At 43.0% G+C, this 17,339-nt stretch overlaps 1 protein-coding gene across 1 annotated transcript; it reads right to left on the bottom strand.

Annotated features, from left to right (window-relative positions):
* dcbld2 (discoidin, CUB and LCCL domain containing 2) lies at nucleotides 1-16,946 on the bottom strand. The gene is made up of 15 exons (XM_086220325.1): nucleotides 16,574-16,946; nucleotides 14,025-14,249; nucleotides 11,434-11,571; nucleotides 8,965-9,016; nucleotides 8,742-8,814; nucleotides 5,674-5,807; nucleotides 5,518-5,558; nucleotides 4,426-4,641; nucleotides 4,185-4,309; nucleotides 3,682-3,829; nucleotides 3,466-3,588; nucleotides 3,296-3,386; nucleotides 3,168-3,217; nucleotides 2,954-3,088; nucleotides 1-2,091 (listed from the first exon to the last, which is right to left on the bottom strand). Exons 1-15 carry the CDS (start codon nucleotides 16,674-16,676, stop codon nucleotides 1,679-1,681), a joined length of 2,067 nt encoding a protein of 688 aa, XP_086076451.1. The 5' UTR covers nucleotides 16,677-16,946; the 3' UTR covers nucleotides 1-1,678.
* Between the last annotated feature and the right edge of the window lie 393 nt (nucleotides 16,947-17,339).

Raw genomic sequence — 17,339 nt, 5'->3', positions numbered from 1 at the left:
CAGCTTTCTTTTAAAAACTCTTTATTTCTCTATATACAATCAGTGTGAGCCACATTAACAGCCCCTCTGTAACCAGGGAGCACCAAAACTGTCGATAGATTGCTTCGGTTATTGGTCATAATCAAAGCACGATCGTTTGCACAGCTCTGTCAAGTTAAAGCAGCGTGTTGTGTTTTTCTCCTCTGTCTGTACTGCTGCCCCCTAGGGTTTGGTCCAGTCAGTACCAGAGGAGAGGAATGCAGTCTACTGTGGACCTTTTTAATAACCACCGGTGCTACACACAATTAACATGTCCAACATCTAAATGCCATTCAAACAAAACAACTACAACAACACACAGACATAAATACAAGAAGGATCAAGTGACACCCTGTTAGGACAGATCAAACACCCATTTCAACACGTGACAATCAACATGATGCAAATACAACTGAGAAAAAGTTCAGGACAAACATACAGGAAACCTCTACTAGAACCATCAACTGTAACATTTACCCATCTTCTCTGTACCTTTTTGGCAGGACACAACTGTGGAGGCCCATTTCTGCCAGTAAAAAACAAAAATGTGAATTCAGAATTAAGAGATTTTAAGTCTGACTTAAATCTGACTTTACCTCAAAATAATGACGACCCAATTTTATTATTATGACTTTGTTGTATTTAAGTGGCCAAAATGTGCTCCCATACATGTCATTAATGGTCTTTTTGGAGAAAAAAACAACAACAACAACAACAACCAAGATTTATTTCCTCTATTAAGACTGAGTTTGTGTTTGTATGGCTGAATTGCAAGGTTGGCACCATAGTGAAAACTGGATGTGTTGGGCATTAACACAGAAAAGGCAACGTTTGGTCTTCACTTGTACTAATAGTTTGATCTCTTTGGGGAAAATTCATCACCTGCCTTTTCAAGTTAACTGACAACATCTCTGGACAGGGTTGAACCGTCACTCACAGCGTCGTGATGCAACAGTGTTACACCCACAATTTTGCCATCTAAGTGAGGGTAGTGGTGGGCTATTTAAGAGAATCAGCAGGATGTGAAATCAAAAATAAATATCACTAGATAATTTGAGTTTTAGCAGGTTGGTAGTATGGAATTACTAGAAATATACACAATTTCAAGTCATGCTTTCAAACAAGGTAAGATAAAACGTACCGAAGAGGAATTCTTTAACTGTGTGTATGTGTGTTTGTTACGTAATGCAACATGCACTTGATTCAATGAGCTAACCCCTCAGATGAATGTACATTTCAGTTCAGTATGTAACAGAATAAAATGGAAAAATGTAAATCACAGTTTCACAAGAACTACCAAGAATCACAGAGCAGGGACAAAAATCTATCAAACAGTAGTAAACTCTCTTTTTTGAAATCTCCTCCTCCTCCTCCTCTCCCTTGACTCCTCCGTCCATCGCCTCCTCTCAGGCACAAACACATTCATCGTTGTGGTTTCAGTGATAGGACTGTAATGGCACTAACACAAGCAAGATTGTGGCCATGCAGAAACATTGAGGCAATACAGACATCTCCGGGTGAATCTAAAGCTAAGGTAGTGTTCATTCAAGAATCAAGCTCTCACAGGTTCACGCCTCTGCCGCCGCCGCCTCTTCCTCCACCTCCTCCTGTTTGCAGTGAGGGTCAGATTAAGGCCATGTGTATCCCGACTCTCTGCTCTCTAGCTCCCTCCCACTGGCTTCTGAGTGCTACACTGAGGCACCTGATAGGTCAGGTCCTCAGTGGGTGTGGCTTGTCCAGTGACATTTTTGGGTGTATCATATGCCAACCTCCCTGATTGACCACTGTCTGTCCGTGTGACCAGAGAGGTGGGTGCAGCACCCATGAAACTACAAACTGTGGTGGCCTGGTTCAAAGAGGAGCCCCCCGCTGGGTGGCAACCCATATCAACCACAATGGGCGTAGCGTATTCAGCTCCTGAAGCTGGCAGGGGTTCTGCGTAGGCGTGGTATACGTCTGGCGCGATGGGAGCATCGTACAGGTCAGGGTCAGTGTATCCTGGACCCTCGTCCGGTTTAAAAGTTGACCGTGCGCCTAATGTTGTCACACCACTCACCAGCGGCTGGGCATATTCTGAAAAAGAGAGCATGTCATAGTACAATAACAACTTAAAACTTATTAGGTTACCTAGCAACCACACTGCCAGACAAGTTTTATGCACAAATGCTTTAAATGCGAAAAATTAACGAAAAATAACAGTTCAGTGCCAGAGGACCAGTTTGGCTGTCTTCCTCCTCTTTCTCTTTTTTGCCCTCCTCTGACATGTTATTGACAGGTTTGTTGTTGTCAGCATTGGAGCCTCTGTGAGAGCTGAACGGCAGCTAGCAGACAGTTAGCATGCCGGGCTGTGTGAAGACTATAAAAACAAGTTGTAGCTCAGATTGTTTGCTGGTTCAACAGAACTGCTGGGCAGCCCACAAGTGCCTTTACAGCGTTGGCGTGCGAGGCAAATAAATAAGCTCGTCCACCACACAACGGAGGAGTTTGTCTCAAAGTCTTTGGAATATGTGATTAATTTTTTGAAAGGCTCTAGTTTAAATCTAAACCTTACCACATGGCGACACCCCAACAATTTAATGTAAGCTAAAAGCAAAACAAAGTATTGTAACCCAGATATCTTGGATATAAGCCATAAGTACTAACCAGTCCTCTACTCTTGTCTGCTGGATTGCCTGTGGACTCTGTCACTTTTTACTCGGTCAACTATTTTCCTGAAGGCTCTCTTACAGAAGCCTGCCATGAGGCATCCTTGCAACAGAAACAGCTCAGATAATCTTGTGTCCGTCTGTCACCACCGATCAGAGCAGCAGCTGAGATATACCTCTCTTTGGCCTGGCAATCAATGAGGATTGTACTGTTTCCTACAAAATCCAGGTGTGAGTGGGTGTTTGGGGGTGAAGGGAGGGTGTTTGTTACTTCAGTAGTCAGCGTGTACCTGCAGGTTCAGCGTGTAGTCTAGTGACAGCGCCTCTCCCCGTTAACCGGCCCACCTCGCTGCTGCTGTACCGAACAGAGTCTTCGGCCTCCATCATCTTGGATGGCAGCAGCTGCTTCATACTTTTCCACCAATCTGCAGCAAACGTACAAGGTTTAGTGACAAGAACTCCTCGTAAACCTGAGATCCGCTAAACCTCTCCTCCGTGACGTACCTGTGCGATCCCAGTGAGGAAGGTCATATGTTCCTTCAGAGCTCTTCTTCCTGTCGAGAGCGAAATGTTGAGCCAGAGGAAGCAACGACAGTGTTTCAAGGACTTTGCATACCCATGATAACACATACCTGTTCTTCCAGTGCCAGGCACAAACCACCAAGATGACCGCTGTCAGAACCATGACTAACACGGGCACCAGAACAGCAGCCAGCGCCACATCTACGAGCAACAGCACTTCAATAAACACCACATGATTCGTCTACGATCAAAGCAACTGCTTCATTAACAGCAGACCCACCTTTCCCAGTGTGTGGAGGCATGGTCGTATTCCTGATGTCTGGGGTGTGTGTGGTTTGGCCCAGCTGAGGAGGCCGTTTGGTCCCTCCAGGGCGTGAGTTGAGACGAGGGGTCCATGGCCTCTCTGTGAAAAATGAAAAGAGTTTAACATCGTTTTTAAGAAATAAAAATCAACTCACTGCATGTATTTGTTTACATGTCGACCTTGTCTACTTACCTATGGGAACTTGGCAACCGAGCAGCTCGAACTTAATGGCAATCCTCTGGTGCCATAGTGTCGGATTGATCCTCACAAACCGAGCCTTAATTGGGGGGATGAAATTATTCCTCACCTCCTGCAGGTAGTTGATGTTGCCTTGGAAAACCTGACACAAAAATCAGAACATTCTCTTTTACCTAATCATCAGTGCAACTATCAATTGAGCCTGTGAATAAACTGTGTGATTATTATTTTCCAACATGCCACACTAATGACACCCAGCCACTCCATCCATATCCATCCATTATTGATGGCCCACTGTCTACCACAGCACTTCACTCAGACCACCAGCTGCTCTCATTTCCTGCCATAAACATCCCTTAGTCAATACCAGTTGCTATGGAAACAATCCAACTATGTGACCCTGCAGCCTTCTTAAGTTGACATTTTGTTCAATTTGTACTAAATGAAAGCCGATGACGTGATGGTTGAGCAGGCGGTGTGTATTGATCTTGTGTTACCATGTCTTGTGTAGAATTAGCTTCCTTGTAGATGTACCACTGCTGGCCGTCAGAACTGTACAGGATCCGGTACGCTGAAACGTAGTACTGGTACTCTCTAAGAGTAGAGCCAGTGGTAGTAATACCTACATGGACAGAGCAATCATGGACATTGTCGTTACTGTATTCTACTAGAAAAAAAAAGCTTCATTTGTGAGCTCAGCACAATCCTTAGTTTAAACTAAGAGTGGTGGTTGTGTACCTGTTATCCTCTTCTCCCTCTTCAGGTCCACCTGCAGCCACTGCTGCTGGTCATTGTGAGCAGGAGCCCATGGCAGCCCCGCCTTCTTAAGCCGCGCCCCTGATGGTGCCCACACACTGTGCTGACCGATGATATTGTTCCACTCCCACACAGACGAGGCGGACAGCTGAATGTCAGCAACGCCACCAGACTCCAAGCCAAGAGTTCCATAGCAGCCTATTAGCAAAGGCAAGCATCATTAATGACCACTTAAACACTATTCAGCGTCACATGACGTGCACCAGACTCCAATATTATTTTACAGTTTCTACAGCTCCATTTAGATAAATGCTGAGGAAGAACCTGACAGAACTATTGGCCTCATTCAGGAAATTTTCTAATGAACAAATTTGTTAACGCACCACTTTTCAGCCCTCATTTTAGTCTCGCAGGCAGGTAGCAAAGCAGTTTAACCCCTAGTTGCACCTAATGAATAGGGTGGCACCTTGCAAGGTAACCTTCAGTGTGTGTGTGTGTGTGTGTGTGTGTGTGTGTGAGAGAGAGAATGAAGCAACATTGCTTTGAGTAGTGTGTTGGAAAACCACTACAGAGTCCTTTTACCATTTAAGAGGCAGTGGGGACTATGAATGTACATCAGACATTCATCTGCCAGAATTAAGTAAGCTGTGCTTTGTCTCCAGCAGCGTGTCGACTTCCTGTTTCATCCCTTGGTATGCTGACATCTAATGTAGTTTGAAACTAACTTACCTGTCTTCATAAAAATCCTTCCTCAACAATTGTTATTCATTCCTCTTCATGGTATCTCACACCAAAACTATGCTGTGCATTTAATGTGGCCCAAAATATCTGCTTAATAATGTAATGTACTGAAATATAGCTCAACACACGCAGCCATTTTTTTAAATGATTCAAAGGGTTAACCTAAATGCCCTCAGAGTTATGATGTTTATTCACACATGTCACTGACATGCTTTTATTTCGGAAAGAGCACTGAGCTGTTTTATCTGTGCAGCACTTTTCTGCAGATGCTGACCATAAATAAGTACATTTACAGGATGACTCAGATGTAGTAGGACGTCTAAAACAACTCACCCTTTGTCCTGAAGGTGAAGAGACTGTTTGACAAAGTTCCTCTGGGGGGAGGAGGGGGAGGAGGGGTGAAAAGGATTAGATGATCAAGTATACATACAGGATGAGAGGCAGCACATCCTTGAGGCTTGTGCGTTGCGTGGTGTGTGGAGAACTTACCCAGTGGACGTGACATTGTTAGCCAGTGTGCCCTCGTAGTGAGGGATGCCTTTGCTGTTGACCACGCTGATCTTCCCCCCCACAGCGTTGGACACTACGCCTGCATGCACGGCTGCCACGCACAGAGGCGATGACTGGAGAAAGACAGGGAGCACAGATCCTGGTTAGACCTTTATGAGTTGTTGCTGGTGTTTACGCATTTGATTGATTAGTCAAATTAGCCTGATAGCTGATTGACAAGCTAAGGCTTCGGATGTGTGCAGAGGACTCAGTTTTCTAGGTGTTTTTTGGTTTTGGGTATAAAGATTGGATTGCCACTATGGCTGAAACAATATATTGAAATTTTATAAAAAACTGGATTATTCGCTGATGCAATCTTCAACTAACAGGGGGTGCAATATTTTCTAAAGTTCAAATGTGACTCAAAATGCCATTAATGAGGCACTGTGGTGCTGTAGAGGTATCCCAGCATGCAACTGGTCTTCTACAAACCTCCGAAAACATCTCACACTACCATCAACATGATTTTCAACTAAAATGGAAACGACACTACACCATTAATCAAAACATCAGCTAAAAAAAAATCCCAATATTAATTTGTAACTGCCATGAAATCTTGTATCTATAAGATCAAGCCTGAACTACTTATTAAAATAACTGCCATCAGCCCTTATCTACTCTGATGAAGCAGCTTTTAAATTCAATTAACAAAACTTAGAACTCAGTATATTTGCTTATATATTTTGCAGTCTGCTGAGCTCATTCTGTAGCAGGCGTGTGTGCGTTGACAGCAGCACACTTAGATTGAAATAAATCATTCCTCCGTGATACTTCATTAAATGCAAAGCTAGCAGCATTCTCTGGAGAGAATGATTCAGTCAGTCCTTCAGTGGGATCTTAACCTTCAGACTGTGGCAGATAAGAGCTGATGAATCAGCATGATGTCACCTCCCAGAGGAGAGGGAATACCGAGTGGCACAGGTAATGATTCACCGCCGGCTGCATTCCACTTCAAATGTGCTGCCACATCACTGAGACATTGACAAAAGCCTGATTCCACTCTTGGCCACCGGCTCCTTCCCGTGAACAGCTGCTTGAGTGAGGTGGAACTTTATTACTGGAAAAGACCCTCGATGGAATTCACCGCTGACAAGGTTGTGGAAAAACTCTGCTGACCCACAGAGTGACACGCGTGCACACGCATGTATTCACCTCCAGCAGTCACTGCTGCCGCAAGCCGTCAACACTCACCCTGTGACTCTTAAACTTTTCAAAAACACACACACCACATACTACCGGCGGTCATACCAAACCCCAAATTCTGCTCCAAACTGCTTCACCTGGCCTACACACACACACACACACACACACACACACACACACACACACACAAATAGATAACAATACAAGAAAATCCTCAAAACAAACTTCAGAGTGCACAGCAGGCTTAATGACCTCTGAGACAATGCTGTGATGCATATTCACTCCTAAGATGACATGCATGAATTAATCACATTCCCACATGAAAAAACAGAAACACACATGCACACTCAAGTTTCCTCCCACTTCTCAACTCACTCACTTATCACACAGCTCTGCTCGGCAGTGACTTGCAGCTGGACTGGATTAGACGGCTATTATTTTCAGCCAAACTATTATCTCACCTCCCTTTCACCCTCTGACCCAGCCCCTCCTCTGTTCCTGTGGGGCACCGCACTCCCCGAAGCACACCCCGCCACTCCTCCCTGTCATCCCTGCAGCCAGCAACACCCCTCCCTCCGTCAACGACCCATCATGAAGTCAACAGTCAGAAACTCAGCGCCTATGACCTCACGCAGCGCAGCGGGGGCACTGTGAGGTCATCAAGTCCAGGACTCACATACCACAGAGCAGGGGCCCGTTTACACAAGGAAGAGAGGGAGGCCTTAAATGAATCAAACGGAAAGATATGCAGACTTGCAGCTCAGCAAGGGAAGGTGATAAAGGAAAAAAATAGAGTAGAGAGGTCATGAAAACATGAGTAAGAAAATGCTGATGGTCTGGTGGCTCTCATGGGAGTCATCGAAGGTTTGCCTCACTGCGGTTGTCACTTTAAAATAAAAGATTTTACATTTAAATGACTGCTGCCATAGCCATTCATGAGATAATATCCTATGCCTGTATGAGCAGCGATGCCCGTTTGTTGATGGTCGGGGAGTCACAGCTGCACTAGCAGTCATAGTTGACCAGTCTGAGGTGGCTTTGGTTGTGTCCAGTCTAGTCAAATTAGTTGAACCACACGTGATCTGGGAATAAAGTCAGATGAGCCGTTACAAAGCTGCTGTCACTTGTTTCTAAATGAATCAGACGTGTGTTTTGGCTGATGTGAATTTAGTTTGACATCTCAGAGGCATGTGTCTGTCCACTTGAGGGAGAGTTTTCTGCTGAGGAACCAACTTGTTGTCAGAAAAACGAAAGATTTCCTAGTTAGTTTATGAAGACAGTTTTTAGATTTGCTGGTTGAATGTTCCACAGCGTTTTCTACCAGGATTTTAATGCACAAATTCAAACATTTACAGCGACGGCAAACGCTTCCGCCAAAGTAAATCGGTAAAGAATCAACAATACATCAGTACAACAGGCAGTAACAGAAGTCAACTGGAAAGCTCACAGATCATTTGGGAGATTAAAATCCACGATAAAGTAGCCTTGCTGTGTGTCACGCATAAATCCTGCTGTCGAGTTAGTTGAAGCTTTGGTCACAGGCTAAAAAAAATGCGAGCGTACGCATACACAGTCTGCTGGAAAACATCAGTAGGTATAAGGGACGGCTGGTGTGTCCTGAGGTCATCTTGAGGGTTGCATCAGGGTTGATAAGGATGTCAGGGTCCAGATTATATTGGTGAATGTGCGGGTCACGTTAATCTCAGGAGTTGTATTTTCTCACTTCAACTTAATTTATAGTTTCGAGCCAGGACCTTCTGCTGGCAGCTGTCTTAGCAATAAATCAAATAAAAACCCAGAATCGGGGATTAACAAAAGGCAGGAAAACTCGACTGGGATGTGATTGTCTTACTGATTGTTCTCACCTCTCTGTAACCATTTGGTATAGTTCCAGAAATCTCCTCTGTAGATGTCAAGCAGCCTGCTGGACAATATTTACTGCAGACAGAGAGAGAGAGAGAGAGAGAGAGAGAGAGAGAGAGAGAGAGACACACACACACACACACACACACACACACACACACACACAATGAACATGTGACAGCTTGATCACAGCACAAACATCCCCACACAGCAAACCTTATTTACCTAAACTCAGCCTCGGGGAAATCAGTTCCTTTGTCCAGGCAGGTGATTAGATCTGCAAGAGGCAAACAAGCTGTGTCACAACAGGTTTCTCCTCGTCTTTCCTGACCACAAAATCATTTTCCTTTCCCAAATGAGTTGCACCCATGAAAAGCCTTCATCGGAACATGCTGCTGTTGGAAGAGGTAGCACCTGCATCAGTAAAAAGCAAAGAGGAAAACGCTTAAGTGAACCCCCCAAAAAATCGATTGACAAATCTAAACTACTTTTTCAAATAAATGAGACAAAACCTGCATAATGCTGCCTGAGTGTGTGACTTTAAGAAGCATGCCAACGTCATTGACGTCTGACGTGGTTCTGCCTCCGTGGTGACTCCACTAGTCGCCTAATATTCCCACCTAGAGCAGGCTGTGTGAAAGAGGCTGGTCGTTCAGGTCAGTGTGTGCAGCTCTACAATGAGATTTAACACAATTTAAATTGAAGTAAAATAGACAGGCATGGAGGTTAACGTCGTATCAGACCATGGCAGAGTACACTGCATTCACCGATTACTTTGGTGTAACACCAGACACGGACAGGAACCGTCAAATTTCTAAATCAAGGAAGTGCCATATTTGGTTTTGTGCTGATATCGGACATGACAATATTTTACGGATTTGGCTGATAGCCAATCATTTCCAATGACGATATTACCTTTATAAAAACAAATTTAAATGATATTTGTTCATACTGGAAAACAAACAAGTTGAATTTTAAAACATTTGGAAAAGTCCACTGATTTTCTGTGCCAATGTTTCCCTAAACTGAATGATACAAATTACGGTCTTCGCAAACACACATTGATAGCTAGACGAACACCTATCAGACACAATATTGAAGCAAAACAAAAACAAAACAATATCACATAAGAAAGCCTCTGCATGTAAATACGGGTCAGAATATTAAATGAAGGTCAGGGTGCACAACTGCAGAGTTTCCTGATTAGTTATCGTCTGATGAGTTGATTGGACAGCAAAAAATAAAGCAGCCGAGGCAGACGGAGAACATCCATAATATGGACCAATAGGTAGGATGACATTTGGAATCTTTCGTATTGTTTTATTTCGCCACGATAATAAAATCTGATGAAAACATCTACAGGAAAAATATTCATACAGAATTCCAGGAGGGGAAAAAAAAAAAAAAAATCAAGCTGATTCTTGAAATACAGCAGACTGGTTTAATATGGGGCCTTCGAAACACTGCCGCTGCCTTCCTCTGCTTGTGGCTTTAATTATCTGTTTATTAGAAATGACTGAAACTGTTCCACATGACATAGCATGCTGTTCAAAATAGCAATTACATCGTCCTCATCCACAGTGCTCTTATTGAAAAGAGAATCCTGTTTTAGACCAGAATGTGTGACTGTGTTTTACGGACAGTGACGTTAAAAACAACAGTGGGTGCGCATTCCTGTAATAACACAGTCGTGTCCATCATGTTAATTATGGAACTGTTCCAGCTGTATGTCGATCTTTTGAGGGTCTAGAAGTGCTGATATTTTTATCACCCGGACTAAAACTCATGGTGTTTGAGCAGTTTTTTTAAGAAGTTTTCAGAAACCGAGGTCGTCTGTTTGTGTCAAATATGCGGTTTCGCTGATTGAGTTTCTGCTGCTTTTTTTTTTCCAGATCGCATTACTTATTTTGTCTACAAGCATAATTTTTAAGCAGATTGTTTTTGTTTGTTTGTTTTTTTAATTTGATTTGGAAACAAATGTTGCTGTATTTAGCTTTTCCAAAGCATTTGTTTGGTCTTATCTATCACTTTAATTGAACCTACAAGCAAACCAATTTTGATCGACCCAAACAGCCCTTGCTGATAAACGGCAACGATGCACAAAAGCATGAAAAGGGTTTTCAACTACATCCAATAATTTGTTTGTTGGGTGTAATTCATTTTCAGGTTTTAGGATTCAGGTATATGTTGTTGTTTTTACTTTGTTAAATGCAGGTTATCTGTAAAGGCAAATGAACAAACCAACAAGAGAACGCTCCAGGTTGGCAAACTCATGAACTGACTGAGACCAGAGCAATCAAACAAAGATGAAAAATGCTCAAAGTCAATAATGGGAAACACTCTTATGTCTCTCCAGGCCCTACAGACTGAACTTTAATCAGTCGGTAATACTGTGTACCACAGAGCTGTTTAGGTAAACTGTCCAAAACTGACCACCTTAGAATCAAACAACTATCATCAGCCTCACATTTGAGCTCCAGCAAGGTACCGCTGCACCGAAATGGAATGTGGCCATGATGTAATTTTTCACTTCAGTGTACGAAGGAATAAATTCCAGTGGCAAAACTGGCAGTGAAACTATAGATTTAGAGTCCAATTCAGGAATGCCGTCTTCTCCACAGGATACCGAGAACCGGAGAGCCCAAAACAGGGCCAACAGGGAACTTGATGCAGACAAGTGTAGGAGGGTTCTACCTGTGTGTTCTGTGGTGGAGTAGGACAGGTAGAATCCACGTCCAGTGTGATGGGTCCCACTCATGAACTGGACGGTGACCTGGTTGCCAGTGGACTCAATTCGTTCTTTCACCTTCAGCTTCAACCCGCAGTATTTCACTGTTGCGCAACACCGCCAGCCACATGATGCAAGGAAGACACAAGACAAAAAAAGTTCTGGTTAGTTACTGAAGCCTGAGAGGTGAAACGAACATACAAACTTGGGTTGGTAAAATAACTTAGGCAGGCTCAAGTACAGTCTTCACGGCCAGTTATTGCAAGGTTGTGACAAATATAGATAGTGTGGTGGTGAATCACAGTCTGCTGAGTGTTGCCGCCACGTTGTTACCTAGTTACTTAAGTGCAGTATTGGAAAATAAAAATATTCCCCATCTTTTAGTCACTTCCGACAACTCATTCTATTAGCTAACTAGCTGGCCACGTCGCTACTTTTATACCTTGAGAGGACACTAGTATGTGAGCACAGCTGAGAGTTTATGGTGTATTTGCTTTATTCACTGCCTTGGCAGCAGTTCCAGCATTATAGATAAAGGGGACCTGTTTTTAAAAGCAAGAAAATAAGCCTTTTGATAGGAAAATGGTTCAGAACAAAGCCACAACTGAACTAGCTGGATAGGGAAGTGGTTTAGTAGAGAAGTCATCTCATATTTAGTTGGATGACATCAATCATCAATTAGTCTTTAAGAAAAATCCAATAGTTGTTTTTTCTGCTAATTTTGGCATCAGCCCTATAAATCCAATAAAACATAAATCATCTACATAAAGCAGAAAGATATTGTTCAGAGTTGTTACTGTGACTGTCACAAGAGCTAATAAAGGGCTTGGAGCAGAAAAAAGATATTTGTTGTCGTGGTAATAAGAACATATCGTCATTTGCAGACAGTTCTAATCTCATCACTACAGAAGGCACCAGGGATTTAGAAAGAACAAAACTTCTACAGATTTTTTTTTGACTGTGTTCAAAATTACATCTGTTCAGAGGAGGACACCACACAAACTTGGAGGAGGTGGAATTTGTGCAAACTTAAATCAGTGGAACTGAGGAATATGAGAGTGTTGATGGTTACACCGTTGCACAATAGCGAGAGGACACAACAAGAGTATTGATCAAGTTGATTGATTCTGATGGTATTTGAGGTCTGATACCTTTTTTCTGGCTTGAAGGAACACACGCAGTTTGTGGGATACATACAAAGTGTCCATCTTCCCCAGAGCCAGACAAGCAGAGAGATCCCCTCCCCTCCTCTGTGCTGGATGAGGGAGTAAAGACACCCAGACATCAGCTGACCGCTAGTTAGCTTAGCACCATGAATGGTTGTGCGTGGGAGGTGTTAGCATACCTCTTTGAAAACTCATCAAATACACTGCAATTTGCCTGTATCTATCAACTCAGGTTGGGAAAATAAAAATTAACCATTAAATAATTATTTAAAAATTACAAGAGATTGTACTTTAAGAAACAGATTCATAGTCACAACTACATGACTGACCGAGCATTGTAATTTGACACGGCATGTTCATGCTACAGCCAAATATACACAATATTTTGACCACAAGAGGAGTGACTGCTACTTCCAATCATAGATGTCTTGATATGAGAGCATATGGAGCATTACTTGTTGATAAACCAAGATCCTGAACCTGAGGTATGCTAACACTTCCCACCCACTTCTATTCATTGTGCGAAGCTAACTAGCAATCAGCCAGTGTCTCTGTCTCTCATCTGGAGAAGGGGATGTACCTTCTTGCCTGGCTCTGAGGAGGACAGACAACACATGTGCGTGCGCGCGCGCACACACACACCTAAAAAATGGCATATCATCCCTTCAGTTCTTGACATTTCTTCTTGACTTCTTGTCTTCTTGACATAAGAACAACCGTTACTTGTTTTTCCGCATGCCTGATCCTAATATTCTTCCCTACATCGTGGCAATGTCAAAGAAAGAACCTTGCAGCTGAATTTCACATCCACCGCCCGTCCAGTGACACCTACAGGTGTAATATTTCAGTTATCGCTTTTAATCTCAGACAGCGGAAGTGTGCCCGGCAACACTCGTGAGGTATGAGACGGATTATGACTGAATGCTCATCATGTGACCAGCGCATTGTCAGTCACTGTATTTACATGCACTGCAGAAACCAGGTGTTTTTCTTTAACCTCATGTCAACAAACACTCTGTAAAATACTGCAATAGTGGAAGAATGGAGGGATGACAGGAGAGGTCATTATACTCACAGCAGTCATGCCCCCCCCCCCTCATTCTTCAGAATGAATTTATTAAAAAAAAAAGTCTGATCACTGAAAATGACAGGAATACCACCATATATGTTGGTTTGAAGTACTGAACACTACCTGGAAATATCAGATTTACTTGGTGCAAAACCATGGTGGGAGCCCAGGGCTTAAAGGTTTCACAGTAACCAGGTTCTTGCAGTGGATGTTTCTATATTCTGCAAGTTAAAGCTGATGAAATGTAGAATAAGTCATCGGGTTTCTTCTTCTTTGCATGTAAATATAAACAGTGACTGTCTTGCAACAGCAGGTCACCCACCAATCTCACTCCTCTCAGGTCCGATGCCATTGTACAGGCGGAGGTAGTTGACCTGGCAGTCGCTGTCTTCTATGTCCAGCTCAGCAAAGCAAAAGTGGATCCGTTTGCCACGAGGAACGCTGATCTCCCACTCGCACACGGTGTTGTTGGGGTACGTCGCCGGGTAACCAAGAGAGCACAGGGTCCCACTGGTGGGGCCGAGCAAACTGGGGCCACAGCCATCACCTGGGAAACACAAAAACCACAACATTTAAGACATTTAATTTTGTCATAAATGTCATTAAAAGAGCAAAATTAACAATGAAAGGCTCCTGTTAACAAGCACTGCCTGATAGGCAGGTTCTACAGACCTCCATTGTTATCCAAGAACTATTAAAAACATGAACGAACCAGATGTTTGCACTAGATTACATAGTTTGTTTAAGCACCATTAACACAGCATGAACAAAACATCAGTGAATGCTTGCGTTTGCCAGTTTAAGGCTGATTTACACCCAAAACATTTGCAAGGCGTTTTTAGCTACAATGAGAATTCCACTCAAATCAGGCAGCAAAGTCCGCCAGCAGTGCTGAAAGAGGGTATTACGTCTATTGAAGTATGTTTTTCAACATCAAACTTCTATTTTGAAGAGTAAATATATATTTTTTATATATACACACACACACACACACACACTGGATGATGTTTGAGGTGTTATGCTTGGATGTGCACATGAAAAGCGACAAACAGCTGTGAAGAAAGTGATCAGAGTAGTTGGGTGCTTGGACAGCTCTGGAGACAAGCTCCTGGTGCGCACTGCGCAACACCCTCCCTCAATGATGCAATGGTTCCGCTCGAAACCGGTGGGAAAGTGTTCAGAGCAAGTTCAAGAACCAGCACTGATTTGGAGAGAAAAGGTCACATTTTCAATCTATAGGGGGAAAAAAATTAGAGGGCACTCAAGAGTGTGCAGACCAGTGGCAAACGTTTGTAATATTTAGAAGAAAAAAAATTCATTGAAATCCATCCCTTGGTTTTGGAAATGGGTCGTAAAAAACTTCTCTAATCTAGCAGGACTACTTTTCATTAGAAGCCTGTTAATATTTTGGGGAAGTTCTTAAGATTCTCATGTAACAGGCTTTTCTCTGGATCATTCCATAAATCAGACATACGTCCATCTCATCATTCTTAATATAATTGCCTAAGTCATGTTTTTTAACTTATTTTTTTGCCTAAATCAGCTCCTGATGTTTTGTCTCCATTTTTTTTTGCATTTTCTGAAAAAAACTTGGGAAAAAATGACTTAGGCAATTATTTTAAGAGGGTGAAGATTTGTTGATCTGAAATGTCAGATTATGAAACAAAAATGGGGTGAAATTATAGGCACTTGGGGTCAAAGCCGAATGTTTTACTTTGATTTGCCGAGAGTTTTATTGTAATTTTGTAAGTAGCCATCGGCTTTGTTTCTAGCTTTAACAACTACTTTTTCACAATTTTAGGACTCATTAATTTTTCAAAACTCTTCCCTAATACATCGTGTTGTTTTTTTTGTCCGGTATTTTTATTTTTTTAGGAGATGTTTATCTGTGTTACGCAAGACTCTTCTCAGTGGACATTACCCAGATGAAGAGGACAAAAACACAGCTGCTTCCCTCACTCTGACTCATGAATGATACTGAGCAACTCCATGGTGTTGAGCAGCAGTTCAGATTACATCCTACAGACTCTCTCATGGTCAAAAACAAACCAAAATCCCCCCCCCTCCCCCCAATCTGAACCATCACCGCACTTTAATCAGCTCTACAACAACAAACTACATATCCCAAGATACATGTAATCCAACGTGAACTACCTGAGTTGAAATTTTAGGGTATAACAAACTGTCCACGTGTTTACAACCATACCCCCACTGCTACCCCACCCCCAATTTTCAACCACCTGAGCCCGTTTGCTTTAAAACTATCCAAAATATTAGTTCTGGGTTCAGTGGGGTGTAAGAAACATCTGGCCTCTGTATCAGGCTGGTTATAAATGTACAATTAGCATGAGGAACATTCAAAATAGGTGTGAAAAGAAAGAGAAAAGGGGTAACAATGCCAGAAACGTGCTGTTGTCACGTAGGGTGAACATAAAGACAGGCTCCGTTAGAAAATCGGGCAATTTAAAGGAACCCTGCGCACTTGGAGCCGCAAACAAGTGAAATACTGTGACTTATAACTTTTAACAACTTGTTTAGAGGCATGGTTGAATTCAGCTAGCAATTGAGCCACCAAGCATTTCTTGTTCCTGGACAGACACAGTTTAATGGAACCGGTTCTCCTGGTTTCACCACACCAGTCCTCGCCGATTTACGGGCGGCAGCAGGCGGTGTAAATCATGAAGAATACCACGTACTCAGGGCCATGTAAGGTAACTTTGTCCCACAATAACAACACATAGTGCTTCAGGTTTGTTTAGTTAAACATCTACAAGTCTGTGCTCACACTGTAAAACCACCATGGCCGCGTGTCCCTGCGGTTACACGCCACTTTACCCGGTTGTCACCGCAGCTGTGGAGGTTAGCACCGACCTTTCTGCGCTCCGCAGCCTTCCGGAGTGAGAATGATGAGAATCGACAGGACGAGAACCCCGGCCCCTGTCGGTCCCCAGCCCACCATTACCGCTCTGCCCATAGCAGCCTGCAGTCTGAATGCATAATGCTTGCTTCTGGACCGGCTGCACCGCTTCAACCTATACCGAGGGAAACACTAAACCACTAAAGTTTAAGTCCTTTAGAGCGAGTCGTCAGAGGCTTCCTCCTGGGGATGTATTTAGCTTCACAATCCAGTGATTCGCGACTCCCTCACTATGGAGGTAACTGCTCTCTCACACATACACACACACATACATACATACATACACACACACACATCCAATCTGAGGAGCTACTTCCTCCAATGAAGCTCCTCCTCCCCCAGCAACAGCTCAGATACCCGGGTCCCCCAAGCGGTCTGAATAGCCCACTTTTACACCCCCAGCAAAGCACTGCCCCCTAACTCCCTGGGGCAGCCAGAGAGAATTTTAGGGAATAGATTTAAAAACATAGAGAGGGAAAAAAATACTTTTTTTTTTAATGACGCCATGTAAGATAAGACAAGATATTTGTTCCCTCATTTTAGTTACCTAGAGGCCTTATGATATAATTTGTTGACTTATCTTCAGTAATACATGTCCACAAGTTTTAATTTGTTCCCTCAACACAGCCAATGCGTCCACAAGATATAACTTGTTCCGTTGATTAAATATATTAATGCCCAAATAACATGATTTTCCCCCTCAATTTAGTTAACATGGGG

This window comes from Aulostomus chinensis, chromosome 12, assembly GCF_037954235.1.
Source record: "Aulostomus chinensis isolate RoL2024-O1b breed Wild chromosome 12, RoL_Achi_v1.0, whole genome shotgun sequence".
NCBI classification, from domain to species: Eukaryota; Metazoa; Chordata; class Actinopteri; order Syngnathiformes; family Aulostomidae; genus Aulostomus; species Aulostomus chinensis.
Note: the sequence above shows the minus strand (reverse complement) of the source record. Positions and strands in the feature narration are given on the sequence as shown.